We start from the raw sequence: 25,756 nt of genomic DNA, 5'->3' as shown, positions 1-25,756 counted from the left end.
ATTAGTTGGCACAAATTCCCACAGAAACACTTCTTCTGGACAGCCTTCCAAGACAAGTGGAAGCTGTTATAGCTGCAAAAGGGGGACCTGACTCCATATTGAAGTATGTGTGTTTGGATACAATGTCATTGCACGTTTGGCCAAATCATTTTGTCCATATAGTGTCGATCTGTAATTCTGACAGATTGCTTGGCCACGCTTCACTCATTCTTTCTTTCTCTGTTACATAAAATCAGATAAAATACATTGCTTTCTTCAGATCTCATCTGGAGACCAGGCAGGTCAAGACAGGACAGTCTATTTTTCTGTGGATGTTGCCATATTTTTTGATTGTTTTCTTATTGCAGGGTAAACTTTCCTATAAAACGTATTTTCTTTTTACCCAGAAACCAAAGGGCAGAAATTGCCCTCAACTTCACCGTGTTTCAATGTTCCCCAAGCTATATCTACTGTTAAAACAAAATTTGCATTAAGGTCAATACACTTGTTTATTCGCCTCTGGAAATGCTGTTTGTTGTTTTCTCATACCTAAAATTGTGAATTCGGATCAGTGTAGCCCGCAGGCTGAGCCATGGTTAATGCAAAGCTTTGAATAAATCAGTTGGGTCATGTATTCGTAACCTCTGTCTCCGAACGTGTTTAAAAAGGCTTCGAGAACATGAGCGTCCGGTTTGCCAGTTGGAAATACACAATGAGAGAAATGCACACCATGAGTGTTCGTGATCCTACGCCAAGCTCCATACAGGGAGGAAAAAATGATAGAATAAACACATATATTATATAACCAGAAGTTAAAGTGAAACTGTCTTTGGTCAAGAATACCGGGTCAACCAACCAGAACGAACGAGACTCCCGAAGGGAATAAACCATAATGAGCTACTTCATTATGCTGAAAGCATTGTCTCTCACTCTCTCATTAAAACACTCTTTGGTGGTTTTAATTACAGTCCAGAACTTTAAAGACACTTACCTGAGACACTGCACGAGGTGGAATAACCTCATTATTTCAGTTTATAGGGCATTTCAATTTCTGGCTTCTTTTTTTTTTTTTTTTCGTCCCTCCGTCTGAGATTTTCGCTCTGGTTTCTTTCTTCTGTTCCAGCTGCACATGGATGTCTGTTGGATAATCAAAAGGCAGTTGTTACATTATTGTAAACAGTGTCATCGTCTAATTGCAGTGATTAATCGTTGCATGGCGGCAGCTTACAGTGATGCACCTCTACGGATTCGCCAGCACTTCATTAATCCTAATTACCGTACGGCGGAATCCGTTTACTGTTCCTGCCAGGGATCCATAGCGAGGACCAATTATTATTTAATGTTGTTAGATTTTCTATAATCGATACCGAGTTGCGCGCGCAGGAGCCAATTACGGCGGGAGAACCTCGTGCGAAGCCGTTATTTGTAAGCTGTTACTTTGATAAACTTATTTATTTATTTTCCCCGCTCCAGTCTGAGGTTGAAACGTATCTGGTCTTCCCATTAAGCAGCCGTTGCGCCTGGTCTCGGAACGTTATAAAAACACCCTGGCCTACTGTTACCAGGGAGAATTAATGACCTCACCTCCCCAAGGCGACGACAGTCAGCCTCGCCAGCTCCTCCAGGCGCGGACTTTCCTCGCTTGATCTCCATGGAAACGAGGTTAGGGGTTCGAGGCAGCGGGTAATCTAATCTCACCATTTCAGCTGCGATGATACGGGAGGCCTGGAATGGTCGAAAAGAATTTATCTAATCACTGAGGAAATGGTATTAACTTTTAATATTAATTTTTTTATATCAGATTTTAGCATACGTTATTATTAAACAACAAGAATGGTTAAATTATTATTATTATTATTATTATTATTATTATTAATAAAAACATATTTAGAACATATGCAAGAAGGTTTCTTTACAATATTAAACTATTAGCTAATACGTTTCTAACAGAGCGTAGATGAGAGACTGAAGAGTGTTTATTATTACAGTAAATTATAAGCCATAAAATTTTTAAAGCAGGCATGTTTTACATCGTACAGATAAAAATAATTTTATTAATGCGCAAGGTGACAGCAGACTTTTGGAGTGCTGTAAAGTAAGCATCATTAAGATCCTTTCCTTTCCAAGAGCAGTTATGTGTCTTGCTTGCTCCTCTTTTATTTTTTTGGTGGGAAATGAGATTTTTAATGCTCAGTACTTAACAGACTGCAGCATAAAGCAGATCAGAGGGAACTGGAAAAAGTGAGTCAGAGAGCATTTATATATTTATTTCCACTCTGCTCTGGGCTGCATCTTATCGCTGTGTGTTCAGGGGATGAGAGAATTATGCAATCCAGATGCAAAGCTGTTTTTATTTAAATCAATCCTCGCTTTGCTCAATGGAGACGGCACCTTGACAAAAGCACTTAGTGGATCCGTGCACAGGTTTTTGATCAACGCACCACCCGAAAGAAAGGGATTAAAATAAAGGTTTACAACATTTCAAAAAAATCACTTTGTAAAAAAAAAAAAAAAAGAGAAAAAGTAAGAAAGAAAATGACTCCATAATTCTTTCCGCAGTTATGACAGACGTGACCCTTTAGACATCTGCGGAGACAGGGCCGATCGAGGACCAAATGAGAGGAAAAAACATAATCGTTTCATGTCAGCATCAGCTCATTTGCTATTCTCCCCAACTTCATCAAACACCTCTAGAGTTATTAATATGGTCAGGGCCAGAACTGATGAAATGTAAATCTGTCAGACGTGATGAGATCTGAATGAAATGAAACAAAAGAGAAAGAGATCGACGGATGGCAGTGTGCCCGCGCCTCGCAGCCTGATGCTCAGATGAGGACGTACTGTATTAACATGGGTTACCCTTGGGCCGAAAGAGGTTTTCTATTATATTTTGGGAAATATAAAATAATGACTTGGGCAGGTTGGAGGGTTTAGGGAGGGGACAAGGAACCGCACCAGGCATATAAAGCTAAGCCCTTTGCAGTAATGGAAGGTTTATGCCGGGATTACTGCCAGGGAGAGACAGGTGCCATTTTGATTGGCAAGGCTTGAATAAGGAGAAATGGACTCAAGGTCAGGAGACATATCTGACATACTGTAGAGAATAGGCGAAGAAGTGAATATGCGTGCGCGTGTGCGTGTGTGTGTGTATATGTGCACATATTAATAAGAAAATAATATAAATTCGGATAATCCGTTCCAGCTACCCAAAAATATTATCAATATTACTTATTTCCCACCCCATAATCATATAAAAACAATTTAAAAATTTAGAAAAATGAAGTAAAACATAAAATTAAGAGAGATTAAACCTGATTTAACCTTAATTTATGATTCCTCTTGGCACCAGTTGGTTTAAAAATTCATTAAAAATGAAACTGAAAGCGGCTCCCTTTTCTTCCCGCTACTGTCCGACTTCTTGGGACCAATAAATATGTGCTTTATTCCATATGTTGTTGGTCTTTCAGCTGCTCCCGGCAAGAGGTCGCCACGGCGGAATACCCAGTCCGCACTACAGCTTGGCACAGGTTTTACGCCGGGTGCCCTTCCTGACGTAACCCTCACATTGTATCCGGGCTTGGGACCAGCACTGCATCCAATGGCTGGGGTTTGAGCACTGGCTGGGAATCGAACCCAGGCGAAACACCTACCACTGAGCCACCAGTGTCACTATAGTCCATATTTAATTACCCATAGTGAGTGTGTGAGTGTTTGTTCGGATATGCAAAATGAAAAGAAAAGAAAAAACTTGCTTGGCTTGGCTTTCCATCGGTTCGGCTCGGTTCCGTCACTCGTGTATATATATATATATTAGTGCTGTCAATCGATTAAAAAAAATTAACTAATTAATCGCACAATTTTTTGCAATTAATCGCGATTAATCACAATTAAAACACTGAAACTTTTTGGATATGTAAATGTAAATAATTAATGTAAACCCAAGACAATGAAACTATTTAAATTCAAATATGATTGTTTATTGGAATTTTTGTTTAACTTGTAACACAGATTTTCTCATGTAAACAATATACCTGCAATAAACCATCAATATTCTCCAAATTAACTGTTGGCTTGAAAGCCATATTTATTACAGAAATAAAAACACAGGTATGTGCCATTTGTGTCATTTGAATTTCAAAACAATCAATGCAATTTACATTGGCGGGGCCCTGTAAAGATTGTTTCGGTGGGGTGTTTTGCTTTTAAGTGATATGTCAAAGACGAATTACTTCTCTGGTATTTAAATTCGGCTTTGCAAAATGTACAGATTACTTTTGTTTTATCCACAGAACCATCCGGCAGAGTTTTATACTGAAACTTTCCGTCTAAAAGTCCTTCCTTGGTCTTATCCATACTTCTTTGCACGTTGAACACACGTCGGCCACAACAGGAAATAAAAAAAACTGCAACCGCGTTAATTGCGTTAATTTTTTTTAATGCGTTAAATATTTTAAATTAATCGCATGCGTTAACGCACTAATTTTGACAGCACTAATATATATATATATATATATAATATATATAAGAGAGAGAGAGAGAACTTTGGTTGGTTCAAATCCTTTTTAATTTTATTTGTATAGGGTTTTTAACAATTGTCATTGTCGCAAAGAAGCCTTACAGAAACAAAAGAAAATTATGAAAATTTTAATACAATGTAATAAAATGTGTATGAATCAACAGGATCCGTTTGTCCCTGATGAGGGCGACGGTGCTGAGGGATAAACTCCCTGAGATGGTAATAGGAAGAAACCTTAAGAGGAACCAGACTGAACAGACTGAACCCTCATCTGGGTGATAACGGACAGCAGGGATTGATCTGCATCACACTGTGTGAGACTGGAGGTTCAGTATAACAGGAGACGTGTTCAAGTTCATATGGAGTCCAGTTCGTTATTGGAGGCTCAGCTTTTATCAGCTGTCAGCAGGGTGTGTTTATAAAAGCGGTCACCGTTATGTGTGACAGTCTTTGAAAAGGAAGCAGTGAAGTAAAGGACAGGAGAGGTTAAAGGTCAAACCGGTCTCAAAGCAGGCCACTTGAAATGAATATTCAAGCCAACTAACTTTCAAAGCATTTTAAGTGAATATTCATGAGCACAGGAAGTGATGTTGCTGTTGTCTAGAACATATTCAGTAGAATCTCAGGTAGACTGTCGGTTCGATTCCACTGGATTTGAGTGCTAATGTTTATTGTCTCATGCAGCTATATTTTTTACCTCCAGGGTCTAGGGTTCGATGTGTGTGGAGTTTGCGTGTTCTCCAGTGACATGCAGGTTAGGGTAATTGGAGTTTCCAAACTACCCATAGTGAGTGGGATTGGTACCTTGTACAAGGTGTACCCTAGTGCCCTACCATGGGATAGGCTCCGGGGTGACCGTGTACAGGATAAGTGGAATGAGTGAGTGTAATTTTGTGGTGGTGTGAAATAAGGTACAGTATACAGTATATATGGTTTAAATGAGATATACATGTACAGAATGTTTTTTTGTTCTCCTGCTAAGCTTCTGCTCCACACTCCAGTCCTGTAAAAAAAAAAGGGGGGGGGGGGAAGAACCGCAAGAATGTTTGGTGCATACCTTTACAAGTTTCAAACACTGATATTCAATTCTTTCAATCGACTCTGATTATTGACTCTACCAAAAAAAAGATTGATGAAATTGTGCGGGGAAAAAATCATCGCACAGTTTTCTACTCTAGATCCAGTACAGTAAATTAAATTTCAGAGCATGTCACGGAGTTATTGAATTATCCCTCATGCCAGAAACAAGCATGCTTTCAGAAATTAGTCTGTATTGATTTCCAAAAAACAAAACACTGTAAAAACCCCTGGGCTAATTGCTAGCGATAGAGATGCGCGGCTAGTCACTCACTCTCGGACCCCGAGCAGGAACTACTGTACATCCCAACTTTTATGGAATATTATATACTTAAAAGCGACATGTTTCAGCAGTGACCCATGCTGAGGGCATTTTAAACTGAGTTTGACTTCATCATGACTGTACACATCTCAGTAAGGGCGAATATTTAAACAAATCTGCTGGATATTATACTGTAGCAAGAACATAATACCTAGTGAAGTAATTTTAAGGGAAAGATTAAACCTTTTTATATTTTTGTTCAACTAATTTGGCAATCATTATTATAGAAACAGAAGTCCTTATAAAATAAGTACAAGTCAGCTGTTATTTATCAGCTTAATTTTCTTTTCTACAAACTGTTCGTAAACACTTTGTTTCAATCATTTTTTTTTTATTAAGTTTTTAAGGATTTTTCAAGAAAAACATACATATTTTAGAAGGAAAAACATCTTTTGACCAAAATTTGCTTTTAACCAGATAATTTATTTTTAATTCTACCAAACAATATATGCATGCTTTTAAAAATCCAAAAGTAAATATATCTTAGCATCTCACAAATCTACAATGACTATACTTGCAGCAATTTACATCATCTAATTAACATAAAAAACACCTTTCCTTCTTGATTAGAGTTACTGAGTGAAGCCACCTTACTGTATGTCCTATGAGAAAAGTCGCCAAAAAAGGCCAAGTTATTGGGCGGCATCAAGCAAGAAAAACAAGTGAAGAACTCGAATATATCCAATACAATTGGGATATTGTTAGGGAGCATAAAGATTAGACTTTGGAGTGATGGAAAAAGGTCATGTGATCTGATGAGTCCAGACTGAGCCTATACCAGAGTGATGGTATACCAGAGTCAGGGTGAGATGAGAAGTGCATGAAGTGATGCACCCACCTCATAGTGCATAGTGTCCACTGTACAAGCCCCTGGAGACAGTGTTATGATCTGGGGTTGATTCAGTTACTCAGGTCGAGACTCAGCAACGTTACAGTATGTGACAATAAAATGAAGTCAGCTGACCACCTGAATGTACTGAATGACCAGGTTATTACATCTATGGAGTTTTCCTCTAAGCTATGGAGACTCAGATTGTGAAAGAATTGTTCTAGAAGCATGAGCAAGAATCATTGGAACACATGAACTGGACACCACATAGTGTCCACCACAAAGCTAAATGCTTTAATATATATCTCCTACAGTAAAACCCAGTTTTGGGGAACCAATGGTATGGACAGTGTAGTTGGGAGAAATCGTCATGTCCTTGGGTCTCAAGAGCTTAGCATGAAGTCTATTTTGTTTCAGTTACTGTTCACCGTAGGAAACATGAGAGCAAAATTTTTCAAACTTTTTGCAGAACTAAAGCGGTTATGACAGTTTCAGTTATAAGACACCAAAGTAAAAAACATCCACCTCAATGAATTCCAAGTGTATCTTCAGGCTGTCCACACGGGGCCGTCCTCTGTAGGAGTGAGCGATTCCTAAGTGATGAGAACTCCAAGCAGTAGGAGGACATCAGCTTGGATCAGACAGGTCAGGGAGCAGAAGTATCTCGGGAGGTGCTTGTATAGCCTGATGGAGAGAATGAAAGACAGAGAGACAGCAAGCAGGGTCTACCGCTTCTAGCTGTGATGGCATGAATAAAAAGCGAGAGCTAGCAGGAAGGAAACACCAGCATGAGGGCATGGGCACACAAAGGATGAAGCCATGGTTACTCTCGGGTACAGACTGTGACCTAAGAAAGTTAAATGTGAATTGAGTTTCTCTGTTATGACACATGGTCACTGGTCACTTAAACAAGAACATCTGAACACCTGCTAATTCATGCAATCGTCAAGTTGTCCATAATGTGATACGGTGTAATGCAAATACAAGTCAAGAGCTTCACAGATCAGAAGAATAAGAGGAAAAATAATCAGTATGTGGATTTGGTATAAATATTTCCAAAAAGATTGTGTTATTGTGCATGAAATGAGATGTTCATGCACAATAACGATCTCAGAGTGGAACAAAAGAATCATGCAATGAGCAGCATATTTGCAGCCACAAGCTCTTTCATGATGATGATGATGAGGAGAAGGAGGATGATAAAGGTTAAAGAGACGAAGCTGACAGACAGGCTTCACTTTGTTTATCTCTAATAATCACTCTTTACAAGCATGGTGAGCAGAAAATTGAGCATCTCAAAATACACAACATATCAACCCTTGAGGCAGTCGAGCTGCAAAGGCAAGAAGACCAAATCAGATTTCCATTCTATCAGCCAGGACCAGCAAGAAGATGTTTCAGAGATAAGGAAAACTCTGTGCCTGTTTTTTGTTTCCAGTCTTCAACTGCATTGAGTTATTTTCTTTAGTTTCGACTCAGATTCCTTCCTGTTGAAGTGAAGTTTAGGTGGAAAAAGTGTGTGAACACTGCATAAAAATATTGTATGACATCTTAGGACGTGACGATATCTGGGGTGTAGGTCAGTGTATCTACAGTTTGGTAGCCCTTAAAGCTCAAAGCATTATTTTCTGCAGTTTTGCTGTTTTTTTTTTCTTTCTTAATAAACATATATAGAGCTCAGGATTGTGCAGGACAGTACAGAGTGATGTAATCTTTTATTCAGCACAGAATAGGCAATATGATGAAATATGATGAATTTATTGTTGATTTAGGTTGTTACTATAAATAAAAAAAATAAATAGAATAATAATAATAATACAAATAATAATAATATGCTCATTTTAAGTTTTCTAAATTTTTGCGATGTCAAGCGGCACCGAACCCAGCCAGGCAACAATGCATAGGTCAATAACAATTCAAATATATATACAGTATGGGCTTATATAGAAGCCATATTGGTGTGTGTTAACAGGAAGGCTTCAGACTTTGCATTTGGGTTTTCAGATATGTCAGATAAAACAAAAGTTATCATTAGTTTCATAAATGGTCAATTTTACCAGGACCAGAATATAGAAATGACATCGCAAAACTGTAGAAATCTGAAAATGAGCATATTATTATTATATAAAATAATAATTAAAAAAAACTATTTAAAGTTTTAACGGTTTAAATAGGAGTACAACAAACCAAACCTAACTATTATATTGATTGCTTACTTTTAGACAAAAAAAATTAACCATTTCTTTCTTGAAAAAAGTGAAATGATCTGCCTGAAGAATCAAATTTTAGTATACTTTTTATGCGTGTACTAAAATAAGCTTAATAATACTGTATCTGGTTTGTTGTAATCTACTTCTCTGAAAATTGTAGAAACATTTGACTACATTGACTCGTTCATCGTCTATACCGCTTTATCAGGGTGGCTCGGGGCCTGGAGCCTGTCCCAGGAGACATAGGGCACGAAGCGGGGTACACCCTGGACAGGGTGCCAATCCATTGCGGGGTTCACATACACTAGAAGCAATTTGGAAACGGCAATTAGCCTAATCTGCATGTCTATGGACTGTGGAAGGAAGCCCACCATCATGCATAAGAACATGCAAACACCATGTACCTGAGGCAGAGGCGGGACTCGAACCCCGACCCTGGAGGTGCATGGCGACAGGGCTGACCACTGTGCCACCCATTTAAGTAGATGCAAGATATTTTCACTTCCAGTAATTTTTTTTTTTTTTTTTGCAGTGAACTGTGCTTAGTGTTATGAATTTACCGCACCGATTGGTCTTGTATTACCAAATCATGAAACATGACAACATCTACTGTATGGCAAGAAGTAAAATCTGTCATTCCTGATTAATTTGTTGAAGAACAGTTTTAAATTCCATAGTAATTATGTTAGTAGTGAGATATTTATATGACGTCGGTCCCTAATTTAGTGTCGCGCATGCACACACTGTAAAGCGTTAAATAAAGCATGTGTATAAAAGTCTGGAGTTCAACTCCACAACCCTGAATCCTCCAAATTACTACATCGAGCGCAGACCGGAGTCCCTGGAGGTACGAAGTGCAGTGTTTTGAAATGTAAACATCTGAGGAGCTTGTGTGTTTATATACAGAGCTTTGACTGCTGAAAGGCTCATTTACCCTGGGATGTGTCTACAAACTCCCCTGGGGTCGATGGTTTGTGTGTTAGTGGGAGAAAAAGATTGCACACAGGAGCAAAGAGGAGCTCCGCGGGGCTGCCGAATGTTTACAGCGAAAGGACCTTCCGACACATCCGGCTGAGTTTGGAAGCAGGAAAGCAGGAGCGGTCAAGAAGGACCAGAGTCGTTATTCCGAGATCAATCCGAACCGGACAGTTGCTCGGTACAGCCTTAGGCACCTTGTTCTCATTTCTTTTCACTGCTGACTCGTGCAGGTTCGTACCAACAGCCAATTAAATCGAATGCATTCCCGAGATCGGCACCGTTTGGAGCTTCATCTCATTTCCAAACTTTCCAGTTGATTGGACATGACTATGTTGTGTTCAATTACATTTTGTGCTGTTATTTCCTTATGGAGTGATTTTCAGCACCAGTGTAAGTGTGAGGTATAACCTGCCATGTAATCTCAAGTCTGAATAATCGAACAACTCTCCTCACTCAAGTGAGTTATTTGTTTGTAGCGTGTATAGACACTTTAATCATTGAACCGTTGTTTTGGGTCCACTGTGTTAAAGACCATTGTTTAATTCCAAGTTTTCAATCTTTGAAATGTCTTCTAATGACACCCGAATATGTTCTTACACACAGGCTGTGCATATAACTTTCACCACCAAGTTCTTTAGTCACTACTTTTTTTTCCTTTTTTTTTTTTTTTTTTTTAAAGTGTTAGTACATTTTTCTACAGTAATTATCCCCAGGAGAGGGTACAAGGCTGTTTAAGATTTCGCTATGTGGAAGACGTTCCTCTCACTTGGGCAAACTTATGAAATCTTAAAAAAAAAGAAGAAAAAAACAAAAAGAAAAACAGAAAAAAATATATATATCTTTTGGCTACAGTAATATCACGCATGTTGGGGATGTTTAAATGCCGGCCGGACCGAACCAAAGTATCACGCTTGCCCAGATATCCTGAGCCGAGCCATATGGGTGAAGCGTAGGGAAAATAGCACAGATGCAGTCTTGACAAATTTATTCTGAGATTTGAAGTAACATCTGTACCAGCAGAAAAGTTTTTTAGTAATGTTGTGACAGTCTGCCAAAGTTTCATAATCTTTCCAAAAAACGTTGCTTATTGCAGATTTACGAGGCACTAATCTCTTTATAATTTGATTTTACAAAACCAAGCAACATTTTACAACTTCTTGTTGAGGGCTTGTCATCAAAACCTGTAACTTGAATCACTTCAGAGATACGGAGTTCGGCGGCATGGTGGTGTAGTGGTTAGCACCGTCGCCTTCTACCATCAGGGTTGGAGTTCGATTCCCACCTCAGAGTCCGTGTGAGTCTGTGTACTCTGGTTTCCTCCCACGGTCCACATATCCTGTATAGAGGGTCGCAAGGGGCCCGGAACACCCTGCGAAGTCACTAGCGCAGACGTCACTTCCTCCGTGCGTTACCATGATGACATAAGCACCATGTCGCTGCTGCCATGGATATTAAATATTGAATATTCATAGGGGAAAAAATGATTCCGTATTAAACCATATACTATTAAAACGTTTTTAACTTGTAAATAATTTATTGATTGATAATAATAATTGATTAAAGATCCATTTTTTTCACACTCCAGCGCGATGTCCCATAAGTCATAAGACGCAATGCCTTATGGGACATTTTTCATTCCCTTTTCCGGTGAAGTGATCCCTACATCGTTCACAGTTCCTTTGAACTGAACATTTTCGCTCCCTGCACTTTGAAATCACACTTAAATGGCTGAACACTCTGTGAAGTATACTTCACAGAGTGTTTTTGACCAATTGGAACACACCTGTGCTCATTCACACACTATGGGCAATTTAAGAATGCCAATTATCCTGATCTGGAGGAAACCTGGAGGAAACCCACCAAGCACAGGAAGAACATGAAAACTCCCAACATGCAACCTAGAAGCCGGAATCGAATAGCGACAGTGCTAATCACTGAGAAGAAGCATTCCTTAGTAGGGACAGTGATAGCCGTTACTATTCCTAAACATCTTACCACCTACTGTAGATACCTCGACATACAGTAAATAAGCAGTTTTAGAAAAAAGGTGTGTTCCTTTCTTATACTTTTAAGAAATTATGGCCAGTTCGCCAGTGTTTACTGTAAAAGTTTGTACAAGTTTATATGTTTGCAAGTTAAATTCAGAATAAAATCAAAAGAATGTGCGATGTACAGTACAGTACTTACCATAGCGAAACAACGTTCCTCCAGGACCAAAGTGCTGCATGCAACATAAATTAACAGAAACTAACTAGCTAGCTTAGCGACCTAATTAGCCAGCTAGTTGGGACAGGACAGATTGACAGGGAACTATCGAAGTTTTTTTTTTTTGTTTTTTTGTTTTTTTACAAAAGAGACAACATAAAGTGCAAAAATGTGCAAACCTGCACAAATTTGGTGTAAAACTGATTCACATTCTGAGTGAATGCAGATGGTCTTATACAGTTTCCTGGGATTTGTAACCAAGCTATGCCAAGCTACAAGAAAAAAAAACTGCACTGCGAAATAGACTTTTATTTATTTCCATGTTGAAGTTTATTTCGCATTTCAAAGTATCATGAAAATACAGTATCAGATACAGTATAACCCACTCCGGAACCGTCTCAAAAACCTTTTCATAAACAAGCACTAAAACTGTTCGGACTCGACAGTCTTTTTTCCCTTTCTGTTATTTTAACATCGAAGGACTCAATAATTCATTGATTTGTTTGTTTAAAATATTTCGAGACAATTTGGAGGTTAATATATCCAAGCTTAGCTGTTGACGACCTTCACTCTCTGGCTTTGGCGGAGAGGATTTGTCTTTAGCGTCTTTAGCTCTGGTGTTCTCAATTGCTAGCCCAGCGCTGCTGACTTGGACCTCACCTAAAGCTCAGCCAGCAGGAAGAGTGCAGTGCCAGAAGGATTAGAAGAGCTCAGTAACAAAGACTGGCACACACACTGCTGGAACAGTCCGCTTATACCATGTCAACTCCAGGACTTCTGCTGGAAAACGTTCTAAGGAGGATCTGTCCATTATTAACTGAAGGACGGATTGAGGCTTTTTGAGGGGTGGAGAGAATAAATAAAGTTGTAAATCATGGTTTCTGAGCTTGTGAATGCGTGTGTCTGGTGTGTGTGTGTGTGTGTGTGTGTGAATCGCAGGATGAGCTGGATGCCAAGGAGGCGTAGCTTCTCTTAAAAAAAAAAAAAAAAGTTTATCCCGACCAGTTTCAACCGGTTAATGCGATGAGGAACGAGATGATGCCACTTGCAATATATTGCGTTAAAGCAGAGCAGCTTCTGACCTCTACTGGGATTGGAAAAGTAATTGCAGTTGGCTAAACACTCAAACTCTGAAACCTAATAAAAAATAAACTCTCAGGAGCTTCCACGCTTTTATTCCTTCTGTTTCGCCAGCTCTCATTGTTCATTGACCTTTTGATAGCTGTGTGTGTTCAAGTCCATAAAACCTGGTATAAAACAGGACTCAGTGATGTTCCACCTCCCCCTCCAGGGCGAAGAAAGGCTAATGTGAGAACTGCAGGGAGAGAGCGAGCAGGGCGTCGCGAGGGCGAGACGCCAAGCGCTGCAGCCGCTAATGGTGTACATTCAGTACAGCCTCAACCGCACTCCGATTCCTCCAATAAAAATCCCAGTCCTCCATTCTTAGCCTGCAGAAAGTGACACTTTATTGACTAGCCATCGACCGCTAGGTGCTGGGGATGATGTTTCTCTCCATCTCTGCCTTTTTCCTCACATGCCCAGGGTCTCTCGTCTCAGAGCACCACCCTCTGCCTAGGCATTGGTTTCATGTTGACTTTTTTTGGGTTCGCTTTGTTTCTCGACGTCTCTGTGCATCAACTTTTCTCTCTCTCTCTCTCTCTCTCTCTCTCTCTCTCTCTTTCTCTCTCTTTCTTTGTTAACTTACACACTCGTCCCAGTGTTCTAAAGTGTTGTGAACATAACATGTGATCTTATTGGCTATTTATATCAGTACTAGGTATCTGGTATCAGTACATGCAAGTTTGGGCAACTGGGCAGACATTTTTATGTGCTTGAACAAATCACTTAAGCATACCACTAGTGTCTATGACTACTGATATAATAACACAACTATAAAACACACAAATAGCAGACTATAAAAGCCATAACCACTACGACATAAAAATAAAAAGCATCTTTGTTAGCCGGCCCAGTGGCTTAGTGGTTGGCACTGTTGACTTACAGCTTCAGGGTGAGGGTTCGATTACGGTCTATGTGTAGGGAGATTGCATGTTCTCCCCAAGCTTGTTAGGTTTACCCTGGGTACTCTGGTTTCCTTCCACATTCCAAATACATGCAGATTAAACATGCAGAGTTCCAGTAGTGTGAAAGTGTGTGCAATGGATTGGCCCCCCATCCAGGGCACCCTAAGTCTTCGAGGATAGGCTCCAGACAGGATACAGAATAAAGCAGTATAGACAATGAGTGAGAGAAGAATTTTACACAGAAGGGGCTTCTTCCCCCTGTTATACCCAACTGCGAGCTTTGCATCAGCTTTTCTCGGGCACACGATCTGCTTCGCGGTGGAACACGAATGAGGATTTCATTTCTCTCCTCGTTCTTCCACTCTAATCCAATCGATGATGATATCCCTATTTCGACCTCCTCTCCATGCTCTGAGTGTTTCTGCCTGCATTTTGGCAGTTGTCTGCCATTTTGGAGCACTCCACAAGAGCCGCCAGCCGCCGGCCTCAGGAGCACTCCACAAAATGAGACGGCCTCGCTCAGTGACTCTCTTGTCAGCCGATTGCCATAATTACATGTGCAAATGGATTATTGGCGACATCCTTATGGTGTGTCAAGCGTGGAAAGGAAACGTGGAAAGAAAAAAAACGGTTTCCTAGAATACTGTATCTTGCAGAACTGGGCCACTTGTGAAACACTGACTGGGTCAAAAAGGACGTCGTCTGTGCTCGGGAATTAGCAGTGAGAACCAGATTGGAGTGTACTAGTGCTGTTGGCATTCTTGTCAGTGTACAAAAGTTTAGAAAGTTCCAAAGTTTATTTTATTTAGTAATTTTAAATAAATTTTCTGCATGAAAGGTTGCATGAAAACTTGAACTTTTTCTCTTATTTATTTATTCATTTATTTTTTAAGAAATCTCCCGAGTTTGAGCAAAGCAGTTTCCAAGCAAACTGTGGGAGAAGATTTCCACTTAAGTTTATCAGAGGGTTCTTCCGTGAGTTTCCTAAAATCACATACGTGCATTTAAGCCTCCAAGGACTTTTCTTGACAAACGAGACATAGCGTTCGGTAGGGTCCAGACCATGAACCTTAAACAGTCCGGGTTCGATTCCATTCTCAGGGTCTGTGTGCATGGAGTTTGCATGTTCCTACAGGTGCTCTGGTTTCCTCCCCAAAACTAGTTTAGATTAATTGCCATTTGTAAGTTCCTCATAGTGTGTTTATATGTGTGTTCCTTGCTATCGATTGGCTCCACATGCAGAGTGTACCTCGCCTTGTGTCCTGAGTCTCCTGGGTTTGGGTCCAGGCCCTATAGACAGTGAGTAAGTGAACGTGGACTGCAGAGAGAAATTCCCTTGCTTTGAATTGTAAAACATGAACACCTACAGTACTAAGATTGTGGTATTCTGCCTAAATATCGTTAGATCAATAGGCTGAGTTGCAGTTACTACATTGATCAGCTATAAAATTAAAAAGATTAACATTAACATTAAAACTACCTAGGGTTTAGACTTGTGCCGTTTGTGCCGCCGGGGCATCTCTGTCCTCCAGCACGTGGCTCCACAAGACCTCTTGGACTGTGCTGCAGAGGATCTTTGCGCCCTTGTGGATTGGACTGAGTGATGGAGATCTGGGTGGTTTGGAGGCTGGGTCAGGGACCTTGCGAAACCTTGCCTGCTGAAGGCCGTGCATGAAAGGCTTTGGTGCACTTTGTGTTCTGGTGACTTTCTATCATGGTCAGTGTTGACTTTTTTTTGCTGCATTGACTTTTCTGTAGTATCCGACTGAATGGGCTGGACTTTAGTATCCTGAGTATGGGTGCATAATTGAAAATTTATGTTATTAAATTCACGTGACTGCTTACGGCTTATCCACATATTCATATAGTACAGCACTATATATATATAGCTTCCTCATATTCCTCATAATTATATTCTGTTTAAAAATTTGTGATAATCAATGTCTCTGATTAACCTTTCCATTAATTGATGGTTGAGAAGGGAGTGTAGTTCTCAAATGTTAGCATGGGTTAAGAAAAATGCCCTTCAGTTTTTAAGATCGGAGTTTAAGATGTCACACTCTACTGCATGCCAGAACCCATCAGTGTACAGTAGCATGACCTACAGGCACAGCATCCTCTCTCCTGTGTCAGCATTGTGCTATTGATCGTGCAAAATATCCTGCCCTCTTCACTCTGCCCCAAAGCTTTTGACCCCTCCATGTCCATCAAGGGCTTGATTCTGTTGTAATCACAAGTAACACATCTTGGCATATATATTATATATTTTTCATAGTCGGATATAAAATTCCATCATTTGGAATTAGTGAAATCATCACTAATTCACTCATCGTCAATACATCAGCTTTATCCTGTATTCAGGGTTGAGGGGGACCAGGAGACTTGGGGCACGAGCCGGGGTACACCCTGGATGGGGTGCCAAACCATCGCAGGGCACAAATATACACACTCACATACTACAGACAATTTGGGAACGCCCTTTAGAATAATCTGCATGTCTTTGAACTGCGGGAGGAAACCGGAGTACCCAGAGAAAACCCGTCAAGCACTGAGAGAACATGCAAACTCTAATCGCGACAGTAGCTAGCCACTAAGCCACCAAGCCATGGCCAGGGAAAATTAGCTACGCATGGGGGTTGCTCAGTGGTTAGAGCATTGGACTACTGATCAGAAGGTCCCAGGTTCAACCCCCACAACTACCAAGTCGACACTGTCGGACCCTTCAACACGGCCCTTAACCCTGTATAATGAGATACAAATGTAAGTCGCTCTGGATAAGGCTGTCTGCCAAATGCCTTAAATGTAAATATCCAAGTTCATTAAGTCCAGTTAATGACCTGCAGGGAGAGTAAAAAGTGAACGTTGCATCGATTGCTTGTAAAATTTTATCCATGTTGTTGTCAAAATAATGCTTAGTGCTTTTGACCACACGGAAAACCTAGCCTCTCGCTCTCTCTCTCTCGTTATGAAGGTCATTTTTCTCCAAACAGTGTGTCTGCCAGATAGGTAACCACTATTCATCATATATGTGACAGGTTTTGTGAAGCTTTATCATCTGTCACTCTTTGTGCCACGCTTCCCCCCTCTCTCTCTCTCTCTCTCTCTTTTCTTCTTTGTTTCACCTGATGAATCCTGTCTCATTTACAGCAAACCATTTTTACTTTTTGTCCGAAGACGGTACTAATGATTTGGAATCCGGTGCTCATGTTAGGAGAGTTGAAAGCATCATAAATCATTAAAAGAATTTTTTTTTTTTTTCCTTTCAAATCTTGCACATTTTTAAGGGTATGTTCATTACTAAATATAAACCACGGAAGCAATTATCTACGGCAAGGTTTTAATCTCTAATGAGCATCAAAGAGTGTTGACCTAAATGTTAAATGCAGCTTAGCGTAGCCTAGATTGTGAGTTGCACGGCTTTTGCAAACCCCTCGACTCTTAATTCTTAAATGGAGCAGTGTGGGATGAAAGCAGCGGGGGTGAGCGATCGACCACGCTTCTGGTCAGCAGAGATCAATACGAAGAGAGCAGCCATCTAGCAGCAAGGAAATAGGGATAATTGTTACAGCTTCTCCCTTCCTTCTTCTTCTTCTTCTTCTCATTTTCCCCCCCGGCCCATGGGATTTGCCCTGCCCTTGGGGAAAGACACCTATTTTAATACGCTCCAAGGCTCGAGGTGTAGATTAGACGCTAATCCTATGGCGGCTCAGTTCTTGTGTCAGACAGGCCACTGGATGCGTTAAGCTTTAACTCCGAAATGGATCGTTCAGCCTCGCAGCTCGCGCGTGTACCGCTCCGCACGGACGTATCGATCCCAAACTTCAGTTGCCACGAGTGTCTGCGTGACAAACAAATCATATCGAGTCATTCCGAATAATACCAATATCAAATTTAGTTGCGAATCAATTACCGGCCACTTTCTAATAAAACAATACAGCGTCCAGAGTTTAGTTTCAATCCCAGCTTCAAGGACCTCTCCGATATCGTTTCACTGGAACAACGCTCCTGTGGTTATTCGATTTGGTAGAAGAGATTGACTGCCCGTTATTTGAAACAGTCTTTCTTTTATTTTCTCTTCTATTTTTTTTCCTTGTGATGGTGATGGATACTTGCCCTTTTGACCAGAAAGGACAATCTGAGGTATTTTCAGCCTTGTGGTTATTTCAGTATCGTTTTCATGGCTCGAGGTCTTTCTGCTTGGTGATAAAAAAAATAATAATAAAAAAAAGATGCAATAACACTTTTGAAGAAAAAGTTTATTCACCCTTCGGAATGTTATTAGAGGAGGTTAGTGCCCTTTTTCTCGGATACTAAACATGATTACAGGTTAATAAATCAGCACCTTTAATCACGGTTTCTGGCTCAAGAGATTATCTTGATTAACTGTTAATTTTTTTTTCATTTGTTTCCTTTCCTTAAAGGAAGCATGATGTATGTATATACTGTATATTATCTGTATGTATAGATATAAATAGTTGACTTTCTCGGGTGTGTGCCGTTTTGCACGCTTCTGGTTTGACCTTGTGACCTGCTGGAGATTCGTCCCTGGTCGGCATCTCATCAGCAGACAGACATCACGACACACAGGTCTCAGTTTACAGCCAGAACAGGGACAGATAATCCTGATCATGATCAGGGTCTTACTAAACGTGTTTGCTCTGCCAAGTCCTGGAGATGCAACAAGAGCTGAAAGAATAACACAGGGTCAGAGAATAACCTCTAGACAAAACTGAAGTGAAGGAAACTTTGTTTAATCTGGAACTTTGGTTTAAATCTCACCGTCTGGAGCACACATCGGCCATGGACACATAGACATAATGTAAAAAAAATATATATGTACATTTTGAAATACCAAAGGAGTCCGAATATTTTTAAACTTGCTGATCAGTGATACAGGTTTAGATGCAAAGGTGAACGAGGTTGAAGAATAAAATTCCGGCAGTCGATGTACTGATGTGGAACTCAGACAGACACTTCAAAAGCTTCAAAAGAAAGAAGCTTGTCTTCTTCCAGACCAAACAAGTGCACTTTACAATCCAAACAGACAAAACTTCATCGTTACAGACGACTGGCAGAAAAAGAGCGCGATCATCCAAAGGTCGCTTGCGTCACTCTCTTTCTCAGACTTCGATCCTTGAAGAAGAGAAAACAATTTAAATTCCACTGCATGCGGGATTGCTTTTCTGCCCGTCCACTGATGGGGGCCAATATGTGATAGTGAGCGGCCTTAAGCTCCAGCCACTCGCGGGAAGCCGTCGTCTGAGCAGCAAGTCAGAACTCATCAGGAAGGAATGAGGAGAGAGGCTAGAAAAAGATCAGTGGGGGATTTTGACCAGACTTGAGATTGCTGAGAAGAGACAAAGAGGGAATTGGAATTGTGTCGTGCCGCATTGTGTTGCTGTGCTTTATTTTTTATTTTTTCCCACTGCACTTATAAACGTCCTGCCATCACTTTCTGGGTAATTATTACCCCGTATTGCATGTACCTTATTCGATTCCTAAAAATTGCCTCTTCTCAGCAGGGAACGAGGGCTCGGCCGAGAACGGACAGAAGGAGACGTCCACCTGCGATATCTGCCAGTTCGGGGCTGAGTGTGACGTGGATGCAGAGGATGTATGGTGAGTTAAGAAAAATAATAAAAAAAGATCATATTATAGCAGAATTGTACATCTGTGATTGACAGTGTTGTTTTACTCATCTTTGCCAGAATGTCTAATGATGTTGTGTCAGGAGTAAGTACAGCAGAAAGCAGTTAGTGTAGTGTTTGTTTTTCCACAGTGGTGACTTTCTCTAGTTTCCTTGATAGGGTTGATGTTACAGTTGGCATTGGAAGACTTTGCAAAGCACCAGAATGTAATCAAATCCTCTGCGTTTGCTTATCTCGGGGCAAACTGGACCAGTGCTTTGTATTTACAGGTCACACTCAGGAGAAAGCAATTTAAAAGTTACCTCATGTGGAATTGTTTTTCAGCCCATTTACTGTACTGATGTAGACTAATAGGTGATATTGAGCCGCGATTGTGGGAAGCCATTGAGGTCAAACTTGGTCATGTAACAAAAAAAGTGATGCGTTATACAGTAATTTCTATTGTATATATAATACCTTTATGATTATTCTACTGTATAGTCAGGGTGGGTTGAGCTCAAGCCAACATTATATCGTTTTTTTGTGTCGTTTTTTTAAGTCTTGTGTTTAAGCACCTATTACAATTTGATTCGAATATGCTTGCAAGTAAAAAGTAAAGATTGTTGGTGATGGATTTTCACCCAAGCAGACCAATTTACTGAAGCAACTCGGGTACCGAGCCAGTAGTGACTCTGTCTAATCAGTGGGACTCCAAGGGCACCGACTGCTTTTCCAAGTACTCAGGACAATCTGCCCCAATCTGCCATTAGCCCCCGATTTGATATGCCACAGCAGGACATGCTGGCTTCAGCTGGCTGACAAATAAATCCTCTGCACTTAAGGAGCCAATGGTCAAACCGGGGACAAAAATAACTGCAGTTCTGAGCAATGGTACATCATCGACCAAAAACAAAAAAGATCTGTTTCAGCAAAAACAATTGAATTCCAGTTTTTCTTTTTTGCAATGTTCATGACTTTACAAACAGCCTCTTATTATATAATAATTTACACTATTTTCACCAATCAGTCATAGCATTATGACCTCTGACAGTTGAATTAAACTCCAATTATAGGTCAACAAACCAGTATCAGGATCATGACCACTCAAGCCTCACTCGTGCCTGCAGGGCCAAAAACGAGCCGCTCAGTCCAATCCCACAGAAAAGCCAATGCAGCAGAAATCGACAAAACAGTCAATGCCGGCTGGCCACAGTAGAAAAGTTACAGAACACCCAGAGCACAACAGCTGACCATAAATGGGGCCCAGCAGCAACCAACCCAGCCTACAAACTCCTCATAAAAAAATCTATCAAGCATTATTTTCTTAAGTACACAGCGATACCTCGACATTCAAATGTAATCTGTTTTAGAGGCGAGTTCTTAAGGCAAAATTTTGTAATGCAAAACGGATTTTCCAATGGGAAATAATGTAAATGCTGATAATCCGTTCCAACCACCAAAAATATTACCAATACAGTTAAACCTTGGATTACAAGCATAGTGCTTTTTTTTTTACATGCACAAAAAACACGGTCATGGTCACAATGTTACAATAAACAGAACACGCATGCTTAGCTGTTTTTTGGCTCTAACAAATTTTAGCAAAATGTCAGTTTTTAAGGCAAATATTTCTTCGACAAGACATTTGTATGGCGAGATACTACTGTACTTGAGTTTTGCTAGAGTATTACTTCTTCCTTTGAGTTTATGTGCACTTCATGCAAGACCACTGGAAATGTATAGAGAGGAAATTAGGTAGGGGGAAAAAAGTAATATAATTTATTTTTTTTTATTTATTGTTGTACATTTTATCATGGCAAAACAGCTTTACAAAATAAAAAAAAAGGTATAGAAATAGTATAGAATTATATAGTATTATAATTATCAGTCTGTCCCTGATGAATAAGCCAAGGTGATAGTGGCAAGAAAAAACTCCCTCAGATTACAATAGAAAGAACAGAGAACCCATAGTAATTTGGGTCGAGCTTGTATCAGTCCCAGGTACAAACCAGTTTGTGAGAATTTCAGTCCTATCGAATTATTGAGTGACTGCAGTCACACACTATTACAGAAAAACTGCCTGCATCAGCCGCGTCCAAGACCATCTCCATGGTCAAGTAGATCCGTCCTCAATCACCACAAAATTACTGATTACTGCCAGACCTGTTGAATCAATAAATCACTTAAGTAGAACCTCTCTGACAAAGTGAACCATGCTAAAATATCTTTTTTTTAAAAGGCAACACGATCTAAAGAAATTTCAGAACAGATGAAAAGCAAAATAATTTACATGTATCAGTCTGGAAAGGGTTACAAAGCCATTTTTAAGGCGTGAAACAATGGTGAACCTTCCCAGGAGTGGCCGATCTACCAAAATTACCCTAAGAGCACAACAGCAACTCATACAGGAGCACATAAAAGAATCCAGAACAACGTCTAAAAAACTGCAGGCCTCACTCACCTGAGTTAAGCTGAGTGTTCATGATTCAACAATAAGAAAGAGACTTGGGGGCAAAATGGCATCTTTGGGAGAGATTCAAGGTGAAAGCTACTGCTGACCAAAAAGAACAAAAAGGCTCGTCTCACATTTACCAAAAAATCTTATCTTGATTATTCCCCAAGACTTTTGGCCAAGTTTCTTTGGACTGATTGTCCTGTTACATCTGGTATAAAACTAATGAAGCATTTCATAAAAAAGAACATCATACCAACAGTCAAACATGGTGGTGGAAGTGTGATGGTCTGGGGCTTTGCAGCTTCAGGACCTGGACGACTTGTCATAATTGATGAAACCATGATTTCTGTGCCTTACCAGAAAATTATAAAGAAGAATCATGACCTCAAGCTCAAGTGCACTTGGGTTATGCAGCAGGACACTGATCCGAAACACACCAGCAAGTCCACTTCAGAATGGCTTAAAAAAAAAATAATAGAAGTTAAGAAATTATGTCTGGACTTAAATCCAATTGGGAGCCTTAAACAGGCCGTCCATGCCCAAAAACCCTCAAATGTTGATGAATTAAAGCAATTCTACAAAGAAGAAGGGGCCAAAATTCCTCCACAGCGATGTGAAGGACACACAATTGCAAATACTTGATTGCAGTTGTTGGCGCCAGGGTTGGCGCAATCAGTTATTAGGTATACAGGACAATTACTTATTAACATACAGCCAGACAGCTTTTTTCCCTTAATAAATGAAATCATCATTTAGAAAGTGTATTTTATATTTACTTGGAATAACTTGATGTAACATCACTTAAGTAGCATTTTGCCAAAAAAAAAAGTGTAAAAATCAGGAAGGGGACTTTATGGCACTGTACACAACATTTAAATGGTAATTAGATACTATAATAACTAAAAAAAAAATCTCCTTGAGAAAAATCAGGCATTAGTGTCGTCGAATCAAATCGAAAATCTCAGTGCCTGAATATCAGATTGCGAGTCTTTTTCTGATTCAAGCTCTAGCAATAACCGTGTGAATTGAATCTTTTGATGAGATACTGCGATGTTCCATGTGTGCTATGCAGTTAACATTTCAAATTGGTCCCTGAATGCTTCTTTGAAACTCAAAGACTGACATGAGATGGATGATTGATTCGCAAGCGTATCACATAGGATGCAGGAATGAGGGAGATAATGACAGTTTCATCTCCGTTAATGGAGCCAACTTTGCTCTACATCATCAAGAGCTCATTGATATTCAGCAGGTTTCGCAGGGAACCCTTGTCTCGCAACAGCAGGCAATCAGCACAATCAAGCCCTGTAGAGGTCATCAGACATTCTGCTTTGCTAACAAAACTTGTCAATGGGATTTTTGTACAACTAATTATTTTGATAGTTAAACCAACTGATTTGTATTCTGGCCCCCTGGCTTGGAGATAGATCAGCTAGATGGTTCATGTCACTAAACAAAATGGATTGACATTTCAGTCAGGGGCCGTTTTCCAGATTTTAACCCAGTAATCCCGCTGTCTTTAGAACCCTGCTGATTTTCTCTTCTTTAATCAAGAAGTATGTCTGTGTGTGGACTTCCATACAGAATAGAGACAGAGAGCTAACTTCCAGTTAGGCCTTGTGAACCTCTACATAAGAGAAGTCTGACTTACTGCCTGATGCATTGTTTATATAGATAGATAGATAGATAGATAGATAGATAGATAGATAGATAGATAGATAGATAGATAGATAGATACAGTGGAACCTCGGATTATGAGTAACGCGGTTTACGAGTGTTTCGCAAGACGAGCAACAATTTTTAATAATTTTTTACTTGAAAAACGAGCATAGTCTTAGTTTGGAGTGAGCCAACGGTTTTTCTCTCTCTTGCAGCGGAATTGTAGGTAATCGTCTCTCCTGCTTCCACGCTGTGTGTGTGTGTGTGTGTGTGTGTGTTTGTGCACACATTAATAGACAGACCGTTTTTAAAACCGTTCAAAAATTAGCAAGGAACATCGCTAGTCACACTTACGTGAGCGCATACTAACAGAATCACTACTGTAAAGTAAAACAACAACAACAACAAAAATTAAACATACACCCTGCCTGCACAAACGAAAACCCTTATCTGTCGGGATTTATTTTTACATTTTTTTAAGGTAAAGTACAGGTCAATTTGTTTTATTTTTACTTTATATTTTGTATTAATTATATTTATGTATTTATTTTTTTGGGCTGTAGAACGAATAATTTAAGTTTCCATTATTTCCTATGGGAAAATTTAATTTGGTTTACGAGTGTTTTGGAATACGAGCCTGCTTCCGGGACAAATTAAGCTCGTAATCCGAGGTTTCACTGTATATATTTGTAAACATATTAACAAGTTCCGTTCCAAGAGCTCGTTCCAACAAATACTGTACACTATGTACTAGGATACTGACACAATTTCCTATACACAGTATAAAATGAACATGTTCCATGATCTTGTCTTTGTTCTTTAGGATCGTGAACGATTCATGTTAAAAGAACATGCTTTCCACCTTGCTCCATTCTCTCAATTATTTTCACTTTTTAGCAGTACCAGCTTCATCACCACTGCTGTGCGCTAAGTTCCTAGCAGAAATTGCCGTTGGTCTTTCGGCCGGTTCGTACCATCCGATCCACACACCAATTTTATACCAGATGCCCTTCCTGACACAACCCTCTCATTTTATCTGGGCTTGCACCAGTACTGCATCCATTGGCTGGGAATTGAACCCTGGCCTTCTACAAGACAGGTGAGAACCCTACTGTACGGTACCACTGAGCCACCAATGCCCTAAATTCGTCATGGAAATTAATGAATGATTAATCATCAGCACCCCTAAAGTTAAGTCTCACTGCAGGCAATCAGAGAGTCTTCATTGATCAGGTCTAATGTTTTCTGACTAACGATAACGTCACAGGAGTCTAAATTCAAGGCCGTTGTGAGTGACTTAGAGTTAATAACGGATTTTTAATAGAAAGTTCCAGCTGATGAATACTGAGCATTGTCAATGGCAGAAGTGCCCCTGAAGTGCCTGAAAGGATAAGATGTGGGCATGGACCCCACCTTCCTCTTTATTAGGCCATTAGGGGAACTCCTGCGTGTTCTCTGATAAGCCTGTTGGCTCTATAGGGCTGTTTCTCGAACCAGCAGCAAGGGAGAAAAGCGTTTATTCTTAATGGGAATGGGCTCGTTACAGACGCCCCTACACACACACACACACACACACACACCCCTAGCAGCCTCTCCGCTCATAGCTCTCCGAGGGGAATTACATGTTGGCCTTGGCTAAGATTTAAACTGTTATAGAATTAAACCGCCAAGTAGCAGCGCGAGAGCAGAGATATTACGCCTCACTGGAACGAGACGGTCCCTCCCCCCCCCCTCCCCCCGCTCAGAGTCTTTCTCTCACTCGCTCAGTGATCACCCGATTCCACTCGTTTATACCAGATCCGTAGGGATGGTCCCACACCAAGCGCTCACTCGGTTACACTCCAGCTGAGGATGACGCACACACACCCTTTTCCC

The 25,756-nt window shown here is 40.2% G+C and overlaps 1 protein-coding gene across 2 annotated transcripts in view; it reads left to right on the top strand.

The window, feature by feature from the left end:
* Positions 1 to 25,756, top strand: part of tmeff2a (transmembrane protein with EGF-like and two follistatin-like domains 2a) — a 115,472-nt gene that overhangs the window by 69,639 nt on the left and 20,077 nt on the right. The window contains exon 5 of one of the 2 annotated variants that reach the window (XM_053496824.1): positions 19,663 to 19,759. In XM_053496824.1, the coding sequence (XP_053352799.1) occupies positions 19,663 to 19,759 (97 nt within the window). Of the gene's footprint in view, positions 1 to 19,659; positions 19,760 to 25,756 lie in introns of both variants that reach the window. The other variant, XM_053496823.1, reaches the window with a different exon arrangement.

The sequence above is a fragment of the Clarias gariepinus genome, chromosome 5 (genome assembly GCF_024256425.1).
Source record: "Clarias gariepinus isolate MV-2021 ecotype Netherlands chromosome 5, CGAR_prim_01v2, whole genome shotgun sequence".
In the NCBI taxonomy this organism is placed as follows: domain Eukaryota; kingdom Metazoa; phylum Chordata; class Actinopteri; order Siluriformes; family Clariidae; genus Clarias; species Clarias gariepinus.
The sequence above is the reverse complement of the archived record's forward strand: the minus strand, read 5'-3'. Positions and strand labels throughout refer to the sequence as shown.